Source organism: Struthio camelus, chromosome 18 (assembly GCF_040807025.1).
Source record: "Struthio camelus isolate bStrCam1 chromosome 18, bStrCam1.hap1, whole genome shotgun sequence".
Taxonomy (NCBI): domain Eukaryota; kingdom Metazoa; phylum Chordata; class Aves; order Struthioniformes; family Struthionidae; genus Struthio; species Struthio camelus.
Window position 1 is genome coordinate 10,323,147 of NC_090959.1, and position 20,507 is coordinate 10,343,653.

A 20,507-nucleotide genomic window follows, 5' to 3' on the forward strand; every position below is an offset into this window, starting at 1 on the left:
CTTGAAATGAATTTGCCCTGACTCTTTAAGCATGCTACCACACCCACTGCATGGAACTCAAGCAATTCTAGGAATGCAAGACAGAAAACAAATCTTAGGCTATAGCCCATAAATCTATAGCCATAAAGCCAACTGTATGATGGCTTCAAGCACAACACTTCTTCAGGAGGTGTTTTTTTTTTTTTTTTCCTAAAGAAAAAGGCAAATCAACTGCTTTAGAAAACCTGGAGAAGGCACTGTTCTCTTCTGTCTTGCACTCTTCTCTGCGCTTTCCTACAGCTCATTAAGCAAAGTCGGCTGTAGAAGGCAGAAATGGAAAGTAGTCCAAAATCTTTTCAGTTTTGCTAACTACCTAACTACAAAGTGACAAAATAAGAGGTTTTATCTGTATCTTGCTCACATAGCTGCAATCTACTGTCTTCTGTTTACCACAGCATCATAGATTTTATGTAAATTTAGGGACTGAATTCTCTATATAACATTTTGCCGGTGTAAACACAGAACAGACTGCGTAAAGGACACAGAACAGACTGCGTAAAGGACGTGAAGATGTGAACTTGCCCAGACACTGACTGACAGCAAACTATACTTAACAATTAACAATATCCTCTGTACTAATTAGCGCTTGTCTTGGCTTGAGTGATAGTTGCAATTTCTTTGCCTTTGGCATGACGGCAGTAAGACTGGCTGTCCAAAACAGCACCGACTTGAAAGTGATTAAGCACTGCATGTTCTTAAAAACTACTGATTACCAACTGAGACTTGTGAACTGACTAGACACTCATACCCTGCCTTAACTGCAAAGGGCTGTTTGTCTGCACTCCCTTCACAGCATCCTACATAAAGCCTACATGAGGACGCCTCAAACTGAGTTCTTTTCTACTAGGTTTACAGATTAGGAAGCAATCTGTATTTAGAAGGTATGCTGACATAAGTAGGTTGATCCATGGGCCTTCTTCCTACTAACACATGTAAAATTGTACTAGTAAGGAGTCCTTTTTCTTCAGATTGTAAGGCGTAAACTAATGAGGTTTCTCAGTCCCCCTGCCAGAGTACTGAAGTAGGGGCTTTGAACTGAAGTAACTGCTCTATCTCGGGATTATACCAATATGCAAGGTTACATAAAACAGTCGTTCTGGTTCATATTGCCAGATGCTGAAATATTACTTGCAGTTGAAACAAAAACACGAACTCCAACTTCTCTATGGCACGAATGGACTTTACAGAGGTACCCAGAGGGTAAGAGTTCAAACTTTTGGACTGGTCTAGACATAGTTTAGGTAATCTACAGACAAATAATCTAACAGAGGCGCACTTCGCCTTAAGTGCCCAGAATCCGCCTCGACGCCCGCTGCCCCGCGGGCGCCCTGGCCGGCAGCCGGCGGCGCCGCGACGCTGAGGCGTCTGAGGGGACGGAGGGCCGCGCTCCAGCCGCCGCGGCCCCGCGCTGACACACCAGCGCAAAGGTCGCTCGGCCAGATCCCACACCTGAGAAGGCCTTAGGTCATTAGAGATAGGAGGAAAAAATAAATAAATAACCCCTCCCCACACTTCCTCATACGGACAGCGCCTCACCCTCGCGCGGGCGCCGTGCACGCGTCCTCCATTTTGGAACCCGGACCAAGCGGGCGCAGGTGCGCCACCCCGCTGCCCGGGTGGCGACTGCGCATGCTCGCCAGCGGCAGGTGCGCCGCCCCGCCCTCCCGCCGCCTGCGCCCCGCCCTGCCGCGCAGGCGCCGCGCGCTCTGAGCCGCCCCGCCCCCTGCCTGGCCGCCGGCTCGGCGGCGCGGCAGGTGCCCGCAGCCGCCGTGGCTCCGCCCCCTCCCCCTCCCCTCCCCCCCTCCCCCGGCGGCGCTGTGAGGGCGGCGGCAGGAGGTGGCGGAGCGGCCGCGGGGTGCCGGGGGCGGCTGGCGTCGGGCCCGCGCCGCTCGCCCTTCTGCCTCGCTGCCTTTCCCACCGCCCGCGCGGGGGCTGCGGCGAGAGAGCGGAGCCGGGACAGCGACCCCGCGGCGGCATGAACCGGCCTCACCGCGGCGCCGCGGGCAGCCGGGGCCTCGGCACCATGGAGGTGAAGAGTAAGGTGGGTCCGGCCGCGGCGGCGGCGGAGGGCCGCGTCCGCCGGCGGCGCCGGGGAGAGGGCCCGGCCCGGCCCTGCGGGGCCGCCGTGGAGGAGGGCGGCGGGGCCGCAGAGCTGCTGACTCACCTGCTGGCGGGGGCGACGGCCCGCGGCCGCTCGAGCGCTCCGGGCGGCGGCGGCGGCGTGTCTCTTCCCCCCCCCCCCCCCCCCCCCCGGCAGCCTGCCCGTCCCGGCCGCCCCCCCCCCCGCCCCGGGTCGCTGCCGTGCGGCTCCGGCGGTGGAAGTTTCCTTGTGGCACCGCTCACCGGGTGCGCTGTCTGCGGGGGGGGAAAACTAGTATTTTTATGTGTGTGGGGGGGTGTTTTTAATTTTCATTTAAAAAGCTTGTGGTTTTGGTCCCTTAGTTTCTGCGTTGGTTAAAATACCGTCTAGAGAAGTGGATGGTTTGGGAAAGTTTGGGGGATACCAGGGGACATGTTTTAGAGTCATGATTCATGAACTCCAAAACCTGTTCTTGGTCTAAATGAGGAAAGGAGTGGTTTTGGTTAACTTTAACTATGTGTTTACGTACCTTTCTTAAAGTGGGCTAGAGCTCGCTATATAGCTTGCATTACTTGGTGCAGGTAAGCCACAGCTAACTTATCTTAAACAAACTTGCTTTTCTTTGAAGACTTTCCAAGGTCTTCATAATGGCAATTTTTTAAATGAGCAAATATATCTGTATGTTACCGCTCATAGCAAAAGTTTTTTTTGTTGTCAAAGCTGTGCACAATTCCACCAACCATCTTCTATTGATGTATCCACATCCATTTTTTTTCTACTGTTTCTTCTTAATGCAGATTAGGCATAGTTTTGTTGGAAAAACTTTAAATTTTTGAGAGGCAGTACATTATCTTTTGATTTATATTTCTGATGTTTTGTTGGCTTGTCATTCAGCTGTTATCAATTGTAGGGGTGTTGGATCTGTGGTATTAGTTGGTGTGTCATTAGTTAAATGAACGCATGTAACTTGAGTTAAAAACACTTTCTCTTTGTCTAGGCAGACTGTAAGTGCACCTATACAGAAATGTGTTTTCCTCCATTGGTACAAAACATATCTGTTGTTCAGATTTTATAAGTGGTCTACAGTTTGCTGTTGGAGCGTTAGAGCTGCAGTATGTGCGTAGCAGACAGGACTGAAGTTGTTGTGTGGGCTTTTGTTGTTAAGGATAATGTGACTGTGCTGAAGTTTCTCCTGGAAAACAGCTAGGTTGCATAGGTAATAGTGATTTTTAGGAGAAAAAAAAAAAAGTGGACTTAACCTTTAAGTGGACAAAATCAAAACGCACAGGAATACCTGGTAGCCCTGATTCCAAATGGTAGCGAAGCACAGCTGTGGCTCTGATTGGCGAAATCTCTTTCATTTATGCACTTTTAAGGTTGAGAACAGCCAGAACAATGTGTTTATGAGCAAAGTACTTACTGCCTCAGCGCAGAACTCTAGGCCTGTTGGTTCCTCTGTCATGTATTTTGCTTGATTAAGAATGGGATGAAAGTTTCTAGGAATCAGCTGAGATGCATTCTTTGTTATTTGTGTAGAAAAATGTAGAGGTTCTAATGAATAGGGACTGTCTCTTAAGTGCATATCATAAAGTGAGTTCCAAGGCATTCCTAGAATTACTTGTCACTAATGGATTATTTAAAGTGCATTGATTTAATATACCGTAGACGTCATCTCCCTTTTATGAGAGTAAGAAGAATTCTGAGAGAGGAAGAAGAAAGGAGTGTGTGGGAGGTGAAGTGGAGCGTTACTGTGGAGTGGTCTAGGCTTTGAAGGCTTATCAGCGATGCACAGGTCTTGATTATTGATTTGGAGTATCTCAATAATGCCCCAACTGACAAACTATGCCAACATACCCCAATTGTATTTGCAGTTGTATGAGCAAAATCTTTTTGTTAGTCAATTTTATTCGATTTAGGTAACTGATCTGAACTTGCCTTGGGGAATCTCCATAATATATTTATTCCAGTTAACCCTTTCTCTAATCTTAGACAAGTAAGTTTTATACCCCAACCTAGAGTTTTTGGTGATGGTATGAAAGTCCCAACATAAACTTTTGTTATGGTTTTTGTCTTCTCTCTCTATGTTCTGTTTTAGAATTATGTTCTTTGCAGAATGAAATCTAATATGCTGATAAAAGAGGCCGTGTATGGTTGCTGTAGTTCATGTCCTATTACTATAGCAGTCTGCTGGAGGCTGCTGTCATAGTATGGTGGCAATATGATATGTTATGAGATGAGGCATCTTTGTCCTCTGTAAGAAAATGTATTTTGTTTAAGAAAGACCATAATATATTGAGTAAGCATCTCTAGTAACTTCTTAGTATGTTTACATGGCTTTTGCTGCGTTTTCTCAGATGAGTTACTAGTGAGACATCCTGTGTGTGTAAAGAGCTCAAGTGACAAGTAGCCCTCTCAATTTAGTCTCCCAGTCTCTCCTCTCATTATAACTCCTTCTGAGTTGTTAATGCTAGTGCAGGCTGTTTAATGGCATGGAGTGTAACAATTTATATTAAATGAAAACGTTTCAGTGAGATAAAATAAACTGATGACGGAATTGCATGGTTTTACTTTGTCTCTTTTGTCTGCTTTGTCATAGTATTGAGCATGTTACAAATAGGAATTATGGCCAGATTATTAGTCTCTTGGTATTTGCACCAACTGTTTATAGAATTCTTATTTATCATGTGTTTTATAAAATGCGCGTTTGTGAAAATTGATTCTTTGCCTGCTGCAGCAGCATAGCAGTTGCTCCAAATAGTGTTCTTCTGTTTGTTTGTTTGTTTTTTTTTTAGCACATTACTTAATTGTACTTAAACGGTGTAGTCTTTCAAATCAAAACAATTGAAGTAGATGCAATGAATGGAAAAATCCTGTGGTATTCAAGCTTCAAATGGCTGAAGAAAGACTTAAGAGACAGGATAAGTTCTTACATTGATGTCATAGTTAAGTGTGCTGCTTTTGACCTGAAGGGAGTTCCTCCTGCAGATTTTTTACTTTTGTTACAAGCAGGAATGAATCCTCCCTCCTGCCTTATTGTTAGTTAATGTTACTGTAATTAGAGTATCTATACAAGAGGGATGTTTACAAAGAATTCCCTTATTTAAAAGCTTTGGAGAAAGGTGGAGTGTTGAAGTGCAGAAGGTGTATTTGGGTTGTCTTGTTGTGCTGTATTTGAGTTAGCTCGGTGCTAATGTGCTCACAGTAGGGTCTCCTTATTTTCCTTCCTTTGTATGTCAGAATTCTAAGCCTTTTATTCTCCAAAAGGCTGTAATCAAACAGGAGGAGCTTGGTTTGGAGGCCTGGTAATGTGCTCCTTCACATCTGCCAGTGTAACATACACCCAAGTGTCTGATACTGATGCTCAGACTTTCAGTCAGTGAGTACTGTTGCTGATTGCCTCCTTTATTTTTCTCTTTGGGTAAGAGCAGAAGTGACTTAAGGCTTGGGAGGATGCAAATGCCTCTCTCAAGCTCACTAAAGTTTTACTGCACTTGGTTAGTACTAAAAGCCAGCAGTCATTCTTTGTATTCTTCAGGTCAAAATGGCTTTTTATTTCTGGTCTGAACAACTAGGGATTTGCAAACTACTAAAGAGTCAGGCATATATTACGTGACACTGTAAAGTGCTCTTGAATTTCTTTGAAAAAGTTCCAGGTAGTCACATATTCTGCAAAGTTAAGCATACTCTTGTCATTGAGCAGCCAGCACCAGCGCTGGGTATGAATTCTGTCCCATGCCCAGAGCATGGCCGCTGTATCACAAGCGTGTGAGAATCTACAAAAATTTATACTAGTGTGTGTTACCTTAACATTAAATTCCCATATGAGCGAATGTTTTGACTTGAACTGAACAGTAAAAACAGAACTTGCACGTGTTCTTACAATAGCTAATAACTTTGAAAAATAAACAATTTAAACTGACCTTTTACGCCTTTTCCAAATTATGGGTTGTAGTTTTTAGTGTACTTTCAATTCTGTAACATTTCTGGTGTTACATTCAAATCATCCTATTGTTTGAATGCGTATTAGATTTTCATGTTAACAAAGTAAGATATATTTTTTTTTTGTTGTAGTTTGGAGCAGAATTTCGACGATTTTCTCTGGAAAGATCCAAACCTGGAAAATTTGAGGAGTTCTATGGATTATTGCAGCATGTGCACAAGATACCAAATGTTGATGTTCTAGTGGGATATACGGACGTTCATGGAGACCTGTTGCCCATCAATAATGATGACAATTATCATAAAGCAGTTTCCACAGCCAATCCTCTACTCAGGATTTTCATTCAAAGAAAAGGTAAGTGCACTTGCATTATGTGAACTTTTTGTTTACACAGCTATGCCTTGTTGCAGTAAACAGTGTTACTGTTGGAGGAAGAAAAAACTTCAGTCCTATTTCACCATGTTAAATTCCTCAGTAATTATGGAGAATGAAATGTATTCAGAACTCTTCTGTCTTGTGACAGCTTCCTCAAGCAACCTATTTATACTGTGTGCTTCTTACTTATGTTTTTAGTTCAACTGGATGAAATCAAAACATAAATCTCTAGTAATGCCTCTTTCTGGTTTTATGTTAGTAAATGAAAATGATCTTCAAACTTTAATTTTAGGTTTTTTCTGTATGTTGGGTGTATGTTTCCTTTGAAATCCAAATCTTTGGACAACAAGAGAGGACATTGTTAGATGGGGAAAGAATCTTGAAAGTCTTATTATGTAAATTATTAAATATCAGTGTAAGTTAAAGACTAACTTTGTAATATGCTACTCAACACATTATCCTACTAAAACATTCTGAAGCTTTCAAAGAGACAAGCTTATTTCCATTAGCAAATTTCAAATGTCAGTGCGGCTCAGTGTATCAATTTGCCATTAAAAGTAGCGTATCTTCTGGGCACAAGTTCTGTTTGTCTCTTTCCAGTGCCCGCTTTTATTCATGAAGGAAAAATCGATTTTGAATTTTATTTGATCTTATCTAGGAAAGAGCATTCAGTATATGGAATTGAGGGGAAATCTAGTGAAATTATTTGAAATTATGCTTTAATCCAGAGAAGCCAGGAAAATCATGTTTTTTGCCTTTGGTTTTCTGCTTGCTTGTGCAAATGTTTACATGTGCGTGTATATATGCACAACACAATCCCTATCGCAGTAAGACGGTTAACTGATTTTTGACTAACAGATTGCTTGTTGCTTAGTGCACATCTTCTAGAAATAGCTAGTTTGTGTTGTTACTAGTGAACAGACTTGTCTTCTTTAGAAAATACTTAAGCCTCAAAAGCTATTATTGACTTTCCCACTCCAAAAATGAACAAGCTCCACAATGATCTTGCACAAAGACGACGTTCAAAAATAGTTAGAATGGCTGCTTGTCAGCTGCTGTGGTGTTGGCAAAAAATATATGCTTGCTTTGTGTTGAGCAAGGCTTGTATGGTTTCAGTCCTGAATTGCCAAGCAGATGAACTACTTGCTTTAATAGAACCTACAGGTGGAAAAAGCCTATGATTCCGTTTAATCTCGTTCAGTAGCCATATGATGAGAACAGATAAACCACTTTGTCAGACTGGGATTATTAAGGTTACATTTTAACACCATATGGTTTTACTTTGTTACTGATTTTACATATATTACCCCTTATACCTATATTCTCATCTTTTTAAGGATAATAGATTATTTCCTGTTACTCTGTTGGCACAAGAAATCGAGAATAGAATTGATATAATGCACGAAACTAAGATTAACCCAGTGATATTTAGCATGCAATGAACTGATTAGCAGGAAAAGCTATGTAGAAAGTAGTTGTCTCATCGTCTTCCCTTGGGCAGTATGCATTTCTCTGCCTATAGAGCTTTAGGGAATAAAGAATCCAGGACCACATCTCAAAATCTGACATCCAGCACTGTCCTTCATGCTGAACTGGTGGTGACCGCTTTCATAAATTTTGAGGTTCGTTTTAACCTTCATTATAAATCTGAGATTCTATCAATTAAATTGAGGCTTTGGCTCCATTAGCATCCTTGCCACACAAAACAGGGTTTGGTTTATGGAAAATATGGAAATAATTTGATTATTTTACTTGTAATAATTTGACTCTAATAACTAAGGCTGAGTTACACACATTTGAGAGGTCAAAATTTGTGCAGCAGTCTTGCTGTATAGATACAATTTTTCTAACAGCACAATTTTTTATTGTCTGTACCTGTGCACAATTGAAAATAAAATATTTGAACAGATACCTATTATTGATAGGGCTACGTTCATCCGTGCTGTTTTGGAACTCTAATGCTAAGCTACCCCAAGTGACTGTTTCTCCTGTAAGGCTTTTTGTGGCTTTTACAGAAAATTCTTCAAGTGATTTAACAGAGTATGTTTTTTTTTTGTTTTTTTTTTGTTTTTTTTTTGTTTTTTTGTTTTTAATGGGACTTGGCCTTTTGCATTTCCAGCAAGAATAGTTGGGGATTTAAGATCTTTGGCAAAAAGCCACCAAGGAAGGTAGAAAGTAGGTACTATCTTAAAATATATGAAATTTTATTTTATTATACTGTTTTATCTATTAAGAAGCTACATGACATTTGTGAAAAGCCAACATAAGATAGGAGCAGGATCAAATCCAGGTTAGATAGTGTCATAACCTTAGTATTTTTAATTCAAGGAATATTTCAAAGAGTTGTAATGGGAGCAATAGGAGTGATTTTTACGGTATTACTAACATGTGATATTTATGGTAAGGTAAGACAGTCCAAGAGATCTTGGGCATGCCAGAGGAAATACTTTCCTCTTGTGTTGACTTTCGTCTGCTAATTTATGAAAACTAGAAAATTGTCTTATCCTAAAGTGTTCATGCATATTGGTAAGTGTGGCAAGAAACCCAGAGATAATTTAATGCTGTGAAATTGCATTCTTAACTTTCCTAACTTTATTATTTTTAACTAAATTCCTGTAAAATATTTCTGACTATTCCAGTGCAAGATATAAATTACCCTAGAGACAGATAATTCACAAGTTAAGGACGGCTATCATCTTGCAGAAAATAGTTGCTTATTGGAATTTCATTCTGCAGTTTGTTTAACAGATTAACAGGTACTGTTGACATCTGGAATTTAAAGGTTAAACTGATGTATCTGTGATTAAATCCAGATGTATGGGAGTCTCTCTGTCTGTGAGAAAAATCTTACTGAAGGATAAAACGTGAAAAAAAGCATAAAGTCCCCATGGGCTCCAAAGGGCAGTTGGATGTGGGGGATTTTACTCTGTAAATTCCAGAACAATGTGGGCAATAACTAAACAGATGATGTAGTTCATTTTTAGCATCCATAAAACTCTCAGGATATTAAATTGGCAGAAGCTGTATGCTATATATATGATCATACATGCATTAAAAAAAAGTGGAAAGATGCTCTGGAATTAATTCATTCCTGCCTATTAACGTAGACTACTTCACTGTTAAAAGTCTAGTGGAGTGTTAACTTTATTTCGGTGAAAGATAAGAGGAGCTGACTTTTTAAACAGCTCGCTCTGTGGAATAGCCTAAGAGTTTTGAGCCCTTTTCCTAAAAACCTAGGTTAGGTTCCTAAAACCTTATTTTATTATAATTTGTGGCTACACAGAGACATGATTTGTTGGAAGATTTTAAAAAATGCTAGGTTTCATCTATGTTTCAATGTAGTAATATGATTCTGGGGTTTTGAAAATGTAATTCATGAAGGGTAACTTCATTGCTTTGCAAGTAGATCAGGAAAACATTTTAAATATTTTGTACTGAACAATGTTAAATTGAAACTAGGTTTGGCTATTTGTGGGCTTTTGTTTTAAATTGCATGTAATAAGCACGTATAGATTGATGTCGTGGTGAGTTTGAAAGTGCTGAAGAAAAAAGTTACACTGTGGATGTTCTCCTTCACATATCTGTAGTTAACACCTTGTCCTTTGGCTTCATGCCAAAATATTTTTCACTGTGGCTTTAAACTGATTAGCTAGGTGCCAGAACAAAGATGCCTTTGTACTCAAGAATATTGCTTTAGAAAATTTGTTTAGCAGTGGAGGAGAGGTTAAACAGTCATGCTGTTTGGCTGAGATATGGAGAGATGAGTTTTGTTAACTCTTCAAAATTTTTTTCCCCTCAAATTATGTTACTTTAACTGTCTATCTTAGTTTTTGCTAGTATTGATTTATTAAGCTAAGGCTAATTGCAACACAAAACCTCTGATAGTTGATAGTGTTTCTTAAATGTTTTGACCTACAGGGTTTGCAATTTTGGAACACTATCCTACTGCAACAGTGTGTTACTTAACTTGCGAAGAAGTAAGATTCTAAAAGCAAAAGCACCAGCTCAGTGTTGAGGTTTGTGGCTGTATATTTGTCTTATGAAGGAAGTTTTGGAAGTTCACTTCTAATAAACATTTTCCATGTCTTAGTTTTTGTATAAAATACGCTTTTGAGTCTCTGCTGTTAGCTCAGATATGGATGACTTTACATAATATTTCTTTCAAAGCTGGTCCTTTTGCAACTAGTCTTTATGTTGCTCTACTAACTGAGAAATTTGATTTAGAGGGAGAAGTTTTTGGCCTTATCAGTTGATAGTTGTAGAAAGCCAGGTGGGGTTGTTGGTTTGTGTGTTTTTGTGTTTTGTTTTGTTTGGTTTTTTTTTTGGTACTCCAGACTTTTCCTGGGCAGGGAAGGAAGCTGTGAAAAGCCACTTGAATTGTTCTAGACCCCATGGTTGAGTAAAGAGCACAGAAACTTACGTGTGAGCGTTTGCGGCACCCAGTAAATCTGCATTTGGGACATGCTAAACATGCTGTGTACGTGCTACATATCTAGTGTATGCTAAAACTACTGTATATGCACAGAAGGCATGACTGTACTATGGCAGGAGAAGAATCATAGTATGCAGTTCACTGCAAAGCTTGAAGCTTTACAGCCCACAGTGGGAAGCTGGGAACTTTTCAGATATAATATACATCTGATACAAAAGATTGAGTGAAATACCATGTTCTTCGACTGAATCTTTGACAAAAGTATGAACTGGTCCACTTCAAATTTAAAAAAAAAAACAAACAAAAAACCCTTCCCTCCTCCCTACGTTCCCCAAAGACTCCTGAAAACCTTTTAATGTTGAAATACTTAATTTGGAAGAATAGTTGTAAGAAAATAGTTATTGACATTGTTTTAATACAATTTTAATATGATTTCCTGTGCACTGTTTATGCTAATTAACTGAACACTTGTGGTAAAACAGCATTAGAAACTTAAATGCTACACTGGTAACAATAACTGCTAGTACATATAACCTAGAGTTGTTTTGTCAGGAATTCACACTTCTGCACAAATAAATACAAAAATGTTGTACATGTGCAGTTTTCCTATTTTTTAGATGAGTTTACTCTGCAAAAAATAGAATGCATAACATGGTTTAAGGTCAAAACAATATGGAATTAATCAGTCTAAGTGCATCCAACTTATTCATTGACTCTCTGAAGCATTTCTTAACAAATAGAGTTCTTCTAGAGCAAGGGTGACGTTAAATTAGTACAAATCTGTACCACTGCCACAAACCAAAAGGAAGATACGTTTTTGGAATGAGACAGTGACTTGTCCATGCAAAGTCTCTGTGGTCCTTGGAATATTTTTCATCAGTTCTGTTGATTTTTACCATTGGTTGTGCAATATAAAAATGAGAATTCTGGAGTATTGGAAATCTACACTACTTAACTAGGCATGCACTACACACAAATTCTTCACTTAGTTTTAGAGATCACTAAGATTCATACAAAATGCTGGTGGGGGAAGGGGGAAGTTCATGACCTAAAAAATAACCTTTGCACTCATTAATGTTCTTAATGAGTTCTAATATTCAAGGCACCATTGTCTATTTAATCATTATCTATACTATCACTATGCTATTGTTGTCGCGCATTACTTTATATTTAACAGTAAAAGGTGTTTAGAGCAAGACCCTTCTGTCTAAATCTCCTATTACATAAGTGTTCTTTCCAAGTGGTCATGTAAACAGTTGTAGTTCCAAATTTAAAAAAAGCAAAGCTATTGCAACTCTTCAGATTGCAGAAATCTTCCCAATATAGCGACCAGGTGTCTAATTTGAAACTGGTTTGATGGGCCCTCAATATATGAGGGTAAGACTTACATTTCTTTGATCAGAAATTTTAAGCAAACATTAAAAGAACTGCTCCATGTTGTCTGAAAAGTCAGCACATTAGTTTTCAGCCACAAAGTACAAGATATGTAATGGCCAATCTTCAATCAGTTAGATGTCCCAAAATGTGTTCTACGCAAAAAAACCTGTAAGTTTGCATTTCTGCTGGTGTTTTACACTTCAGGTATAGTATATGTCTTATGTGCTTTGGTTTGGGAGATTGGATTTTTTTTTTTAATCAAGCCATTTTTTTAATGCAACTAACTTAGCACTTTAGGCATTTGAAGAACACACAAGCTATTTCTAAAGTCTTCTTGATGTTTAGATCTAATCTTATTTTAATTTAGCCTTAAATTCTCCTACTTCAAAATTTCTTTAGGTGAAGAACAGCTGTAATTCAGAAACAGAAGCTTTCATACTCCTAGATGAACTAAAGGTTATTTCCTAGTCACAATCACCTAATTTAATGTGCTCAGGCATAGCTACTGTAGATTCTTCTGTTTGCTTCTACCTTCCTACTCTTCCTCATACTGTTCGCTCCTTGATTTAACTTTATTCTTATACTTGCTGTTCCTAAGAAAGCAGGGAAGCAGATTTCATAGATGTCTGAGTGGAAGAGGAGGAGTCCCTAGGGTACTATCAACATAACGCTTTTGCGCATGAAGTCAGAGCACTATGGCATGTCTGTTCTAAGCAGTAGTATGTAGGGGACGACCTGTGTTAGTGTTGCCTTTGTTCACTTAGCAATTCATGCAAAAGTGTCACTCTGGATGAAAAGATGTCCATATTTAAGAAATAGTAGAGGTAGAAAGTGTTATGCAGGGTGGGTATCATATTCTAGAGAGGCAGCCATGGCCTCTCCAGTAGGAGTTCTGAAGTAATTGAGATGAAGCCATAGAAGTGCCTCCTGAATATAGTATGGCTGTCCTCTGGACTTTTTCCTATTTATGTTAATGAAAAAGTGGCTGTTGAGCGGTTTTATCTGTAAGTTTTTTTTTTTTTAAATAAAAAACTGCAGTTTGGAGTTTACAGCAACTTCCTGTGTTTTTTGGTGGCTTAAGTTAAACTGGATGTTTTTTTCTCTGCTCTCTTTTGGCATACTAAGCCCAAGACTGCCTTAGTAACCAACGATTTTATTTACAAAAGTTTCCTCCTGTTTTTAGCAGCATTAATGTCAGGGGCAGGCAGTATTACAAACTAGAATAATGTTAGACTATTGCTTTGGAACTGCTTTCTTTGTTCTATTCTACTTAAAGCATCTGAAATGGAAGTGTTCAAATATAGTCAGTACATGTCCACATTATCTTCTTCATAGTGCAGGAAAAACACATTTTCCAATTTGCATGGTATACATTTTTCATCAACAATTAAATTATTTTCTTTAAATTTCACACTATAATAGCATTTCCATAGATATTTCAATTTCTAGATTACAATGGCCAACAATCTTTACTTTTTTCTTGTCTGTACCACTGGCAGCTGAATGCACTGATACAAAAGAAGCCCAGTGTCCCCGAGTCCCAGGGTTGTTAGAAACCAATTCTGCTTGATTCTGATCAATTACATAAAACTCTACATAACGCTGCAGAAATACTAGTGAAAATCTGAGGGCGTTCAGTCAGATCTGAATACCTTTCAGTTCGTCGTCGCTTAAAATAAAACCAACTTCATGGAGGGTTGTGGTATATTAAGTGTAAAGATGGAAGCTTTCTTTGATAAACGGACATTTCAGACATCAGAATTGCTTGTACAATCAGAATTAAGCCTAATACTTTCTTTTCCATTAAAAATATTTGTATGCTCTATATTCATATGTAAGTCTCTCAAAAAAAAAAAAAACAAAACCACTCTCAATGTATTTGCACACTTCTGAATCAAATTGTAGCAGTTAGTATTGAATAAATAACTTAGCGTGAAGTATTTCTGTGCAAGGTCTCTTTTTGTTTCTGCTCCACAGCCATTTTACCTACATTGCATGGGGGTGGGGAAGAGAGCGTAGAATGGAATAAGCTTTCTGGAGTTTGAATCCAGGTCACTTGGCTAGCATCCAGGAACTAGGCAATAATAGGCACACTGCCTGCTTTCCCTTTTTTCTTTCTTTCTGTTCCAATGATCTGAAACCTGAGGAGAGAAAACTAACAAGTGAAATTACTCTGAATAAAAAATGTTTCTAAAATATGTACTCCTTCCATTCTAAGCTTTCTTTCAAGCAGCTAGAATATAGTTTTTTCTGTCTCTCTACTGCTGCTAACTTGCTTTAATTTTTTTTTTTCACATGTACTTTCTTTCCTTTAGTAGTAGGAAACCAAAATCATTACAAACTTGGATGAATCCCATAATGTTAAAGGTAACCTCATATGTAGAGACAAAATTCTACTGTAGCAAGTTGAGAACCTCCTAGGTTAGGTATTTCATTCTGCTGACCTAAAAGACTTTATATATGGTCTCTGTGCATTGCTGTTGCGATCTAATTGTCAATGTACTATGTCTTGCAGAAGATGCAGACTACAGTGCCTTTGGTGCAGATACTACCACAAGGAAGAAAAATGTCTTATCAAATGTGTTGCGTCCAGATAATCACAGGAAGAAACCACACATTGTCATTAGCATGCCTCAAGACTTCAGACCGGTATCTTCTATTATAGATGTAGATATTCTTCCAGAAACCCATCGCAGGGTGCGGCTTTACAAATATGGAACTGACAAACCCCTGGGATTCTACATACGAGATGGCTCTAGTGTCAGAGTAACACCACATGGGCTAGAGAAAGTTCCGGGGATTTTCATATCCAGACTTGTCCCTGGAGGTCTGGCTCAAAGTACAGGCTTACTGGCTGTCAATGATGAAGTACTGGAGGTGAATGGAATAGAAGTTTCAGGAAAGAGCCTTGATCAGGTTACCGACATGATGATTGCCAACAGCCGTAACCTGATCATTACAGTAAGACCAGCAAACCAGAGAAACAATGTTGTCAGGAACAGTCGGACTTCTGGCAGCTCTGGTCAGTCTACTGAATCTAGCCTTCCGAGTAGCACACCAAATATTTTAACAAATTTCTTGCAAGGAGAAGAGGAGAGCGATGAAGAGGACATTATTATTGAAGATAGTGGTGAGCCACAGCAGATTCCAAAAGCTGCCCATACGAGTGAGAGTCTGGAATCGTTGACACAAATTGAACTCCTTCATGAGTCGACACAGAATGGTTTCCTTCCTTCCAGTGAGATAAACTTGAATCATTCAGCAGGCAGCATTAGTATGGAATATGAAGGACATGGTCCAGACCATAAATCATTAGAAGAAGATGGAACTATAATAACACTATGAAATTACATTGGTGTACTTTGTGTTAACTGAGAATGCCATACATGTTTTATTTTGGCTTAATATGTAATACATTTTATACCTCTCCACCTACTGAGCACTGCAATTAGACTAGAAGGAAAAACAATGGATGCAAGAAGTTTGAAATTATATAGGTTGACTAACTTTATTTAATTCTGCACTTCAATGTAAATAGGTCACAAAGATAAAAGATAATTGATAACTGACTGGAACTGGATGAGGAAAACTTTAAATTGAAAATGAAGGAGAGCAAAGAGATAGCTATGAGCTTTCTCTTACAGGTACTTGATTTGTCTATGTGGAATGCTACTGATTCTATAGAAGTAAATTTCCATTATTGTGTGAGGTCGGTTAGTTATGTGCTGTGGTTTCATGTTCAACTGAAGTGCTGCTTTAGCCACCTCATTCCTGTTCTGAGCTGCTGTCTGTGGTGTGCTGGTAGCCCTGTGTGGCTCCGTGTATCAGGAAACAAAAACGAGCAGGAGGTGGGGTAGGAAGAGATGTTCTTGGTCAGCTTAGTTCTCTGACTGATTCACTGAGCAGCATGCGTGTAGGATAGTGGTCAGCAACTTGACCGCAGTCAAGGGTTGGAGATGGGGGCTGATGAAGCTGACTGCCCATTTGGAAGTGAATGCGCAACAACGGGCTCATTAGTCATGCACCTTTCCTGTTTTTCATCTGCCTTGCATGGCCAGATAAAGTTACTTTTAATGACGCTATGATTTGTAAATTCAAATGTGAAAGTCTTAACGCTTCTGTATCTTGAAGACGTGTCCTCGTTTTAGTTTGCGGTATTTGAGGATTTCGTTCGATTTAGTTACTAATCACAGTAAACTTTAAAGAAATCACATGTAAACTTAATACTATAAAAATAACATACCTTTGGCATATTCTATATGAAAATGATAGTCCTAGTAGAAGCTGTAAAGATTTCTACTGGCATAGAGTTTATTGCAGGGAGTCAAAGTTATGTGAAAAATGACCTTCTTCAAACCTGAACAGGTTAGAGCAGCTTGAATTGACTTAAACCCATGGATTTAAAAAAAAAAAAAAAAAAAAGTAAGTTTGAAATTAGGTTGTGGCTTTGATAGAACTTGCTTGAGCCTGTGTGGTATTAAGATTACTCATTATAATGACCTAAATTGCACATGCTGATCTTTCTGTGCACCACTGACTGGGTGTTTTGCATATTACAAAGTTACTGTGCACAAAACAAAATACTGTTGACAAAAGTCCTGATACTGAAATGTGTAAATGTGTGTGTAATCAGCTGCAGACTTACTAGGAGAACTTCAGGGAGAGGCTTTTAGCATACTTTTGCCTTCTCTCTTTTAGTCTTGTCTACTGTTCCACCACTGTGGCACCCTGTTCCAACTTGACCCTACTCTGGGAGCACAGGTTGTGGCAGGGAAATGGAAGATGGGAACTAAAGGGACTGGGGAGAAAGGGGGATGAAATTTCTCAGCAGGGATCTGGCAGCCGAAGTCAACCTCTAGAAGGTGAGGAGGATGTGACCAGTTCTGTACTGTGGTACTGTGCTTAGCAGAGCCAGCAGTCAGGGTTCTTGGAAGCATGTTCTGCCCTGTGGGGTGACACGAGGAAGAGGAAAAGAGACTAACCCCTTTATTTTTTTCCCTTAGTCTGTCTTCGGGAAACATCTACCTCTGGTAACTTTAAACTTAGTTAGTTTCACATAACTAAAGTTAAGCATCTGTAAAAGTCCTTATAGCATATCAGAGGCTAAAACTGTATTTGCTTAAACTTTTCTTAGTGATGTAGACAAAATTAGTTTCAGTTATTACGGCATTTAATTTGGATAAATGCAGATTTTAAGTTCATTACACTTTATGAATAGTGGTATTTTCAAGCTTTCAGTAACATTGGACTTCAAATCCTACAGACTTCAAGAAAGGCTATCTTCTATCAGGCTAATGCCCTTTTTGATTTTTGGAGAATTGTCATAACGCGTAGTGGAGTTCTTTGCAAATACAGATTAGAGTTCTGCTTTGCCTTTGTCTTTTTTTTTTTTTCAAAGGTTTTATCAGAGCATGCACAAGAGAGGCCCTGGAATTTTTTATTCACATGAGCAAGTATTTTAAACCTTTTTAGACTTACTTCAGTTTAAAGATTATTAGTAAAATAAGTACATCCACTTAATATGAAGAGAGGAGAACAGATACGGTTTGTGTGTTCTGCAATGTATACATTTTAAATATACATTTAAATATACATGTTTTCTGTCAGTGCTGCTCTACGCTTCCTTTATTTAAGGAAGATTGTTTACTTTAAAATGTCTTTTTCTTCCTTTATCAAAGGACTCTCCTTCCTGTATGAAATTATCAGTGGAGGGCAGCTTTCATTTATTATGCTAGTTTGCACTTCTGTGCCTTTTGGTTACTTGAATGTATTGTGAATAATCAAAGGAATAAAGGCACTTGGATAAGAGGAGAATGAGGGCCACAGATACAGAAGATGAACTGGTCGTGCACTTAATGAAGGAATAATGTTTTCATTCAATGGAAATATTTTATGGGTCTAATGTGATACATTAGTATGTTGCAGCTTGGATGCAAGTTGAGCTATTGACTTGCCCCAGGAAGGTTGAGTCTGAGAATGCTGATGTTACAAGGTAATTTATTGCTTCAGTACAAACACCCGAGGTTAGTGTGCTGCCAAACCCTTTTGTGTTACCTAATTTGTACTTTTAACAGATGCATGAATATTTTGAATATATATACCAGTATTAAGGACTTACAGAAATTTGATTAGGGTCCTGCTTAAAACTGCATGAGAATCCATCTCTTAGGACCTTTTCTCCAAATTCATTAATCTTTAATACGTGAGATAATTCTTTGACAAATGTTCTGTTTTACAGAAATTTGATAACAAATATAGAACTAAGCATTTGAGATGTGATGAAAAACCATTAGGGAATAAACCTAAATAGGTTTTTTAAAGTGTGTATTTACAGTTATAGTGACAGACTGCACAGCATGTAATTGCTTAATGCTGCAGTTACCATAAGTTTCTGAAGTTCTTCCATATCTTCCTAATTACATACATTGCTAATTACTAAACACTTTTAAATCATTATGTCAGGATAATCAACCATAGATTATGAATGGCTAAACTTAATTTTATACATAAGTGGTACTGGGATCAGTATAAGGTTTTTAAAAATATTATGCTGATATCGTTAGCCTTTCATTCACTACCTCCTAGATTTTTAACATCTCTACAATTTTCTCCTTGGAAGAAATGACTTAAAGGCTTGACTGTTTTATATAGACTTTATTTTTAGCTATAAAATCCAAAAGTGATTGTGAGGTTACTGCGCATGATTGATAATATTAAGCTGCTATCAATGTACTCTTCGTGTATTAAGTATCCTAATATGTGTAAATTGTATTTTCAATCCAGATTTTATAAATTAATTTATAAATATCCAAATTATTTCAAAATGGAATGGAAAACTAAAATTCCTTTGAATAGTGTTATACAGTTGTGTACATGCACAGTAGGGGGAACAAGTCATTCCTGACTTGCAACTGGGAGACTGAAGACAGATTAACCTTTTAAGTGCACCTTAATAGGAATAATAGCAAATCTTAATGGAATTAAGATGCATTTACCTTGAAGTTCTGCTGTGGTACTGGATAAGTCAAGCCTAACTGTGAATCATATGTTTTTTCCACAGTTAAATTTAGGACAATGTTCTCACAAGCTGTCTTTAACGTGTGTATTTTTGTGAATATTATGTATTTTCTAATTAAATTTTACTTGCAACGTGATTTTTACATGAATGAACTTGTTTAAAATGTCAGATATCAGTATTTTTCTTACAACTTTAATGTATGATGTACATTGGTATCTCACTGAATGAAGATTGATTTTACAAAATCAAGCTGGCTGTAGTTGTATATTAGTCTTATATTTTTACAAACTGGAATAATAAATGGCTATAGAAATAAAATGGTTTTTTTCCTCAATTACTTTGTCAGGTAAGTTAAAATGAGGAAGAATACATTCCCTGCTTATTCTAGAGTGTGAAAGTAGATGGGGTTCAATTTTCATTTGGGCACTCAAGTGAGCTCTGTTTTTATAGCTGTCTTAAATGTTTGCTTCCTCTGTTCCCTTCTTTGGACCGGCTCTCTATAGGTGAGAAGTTTGCAGGGACTTAGAATAGTTGTCCTTTGGTCCTGTTGACTGACCTCTGTTGGTCATATGCTCGTTTCTGCAGTAGCTGCAAGTGGTATGTGTCTCATTATATTGCCTGCTTGAAGACCGCTCATAGTAAGGTCTAGGTCATGAAACCTGGGAGATTGTTCTTTTTCCTCTGTCACCTTTATCAAATGCTGCTGGTGATTTGGAAGTCTTCATTGTTACTTTAAGTATTTACTATGTTGTGATGACTGTCTATATTAAAGTTTTAAAATGATCTTGAACCCAATCCACTTAAATGTTTTCTGCCATATCCAATGCTTTGGCAGTGCTTGTAAACATTTACCTAGTGATGAAAGATTTGAGTTTCGTTTAGCTCTGTGTATCTGATGACATGCTTAAAAGATTTTTGAAAAGTGTTTTAGGGACTGCTGCTTGCTGGAGCCAACCATATGACTTTTTTTTCTGTTCCTTCCTCTATATTTGCAGGACTTCTATCTCACCTGTATGGTTCAGCACTTCCCATACTTGCTTATGTAGCTATAGGAGGTGACAAAAAGTTAAACTGAGAATAGCACGACAGTACCTTAACACTGGTTTGCAGCTGGCAGTAACCCAGTCTTTCATCTGCACGCTCAATTCTGAATATCTGGTATTTGGAAGAAACTTTACTTTGCAGAGAACCTGAAAACTCACCCCTTTCATAAAGGAATTCTGAAATTGGTAGGTAAGGTATTCCT

The 20,507-nt window shown here is 38.6% G+C and overlaps 1 protein-coding gene across 1 annotated transcript; it reads left to right on the forward strand.

Annotated features, from left to right (window-relative positions):
- The first annotated feature begins 1,847 nt into the window (after positions 1–1,847).
- PARD6B (par-6 family cell polarity regulator beta) lies at positions 1,848–19,575 on the forward strand. The gene is made up of 3 exons (XM_068912483.1): positions 1,848–2,080; positions 6,191–6,413; positions 14,759–19,575. The coding sequence occupies exons 1-3, from the start codon at positions 2,015–2,017 to the stop codon at positions 15,586–15,588; spliced, it is 1,119 nt and encodes a 372-aa protein (XP_068768584.1). The 5' UTR covers positions 1,848–2,014; the 3' UTR covers positions 15,589–19,575.
- Positions 19,576–20,507: the final 932 nt, after the last annotated feature.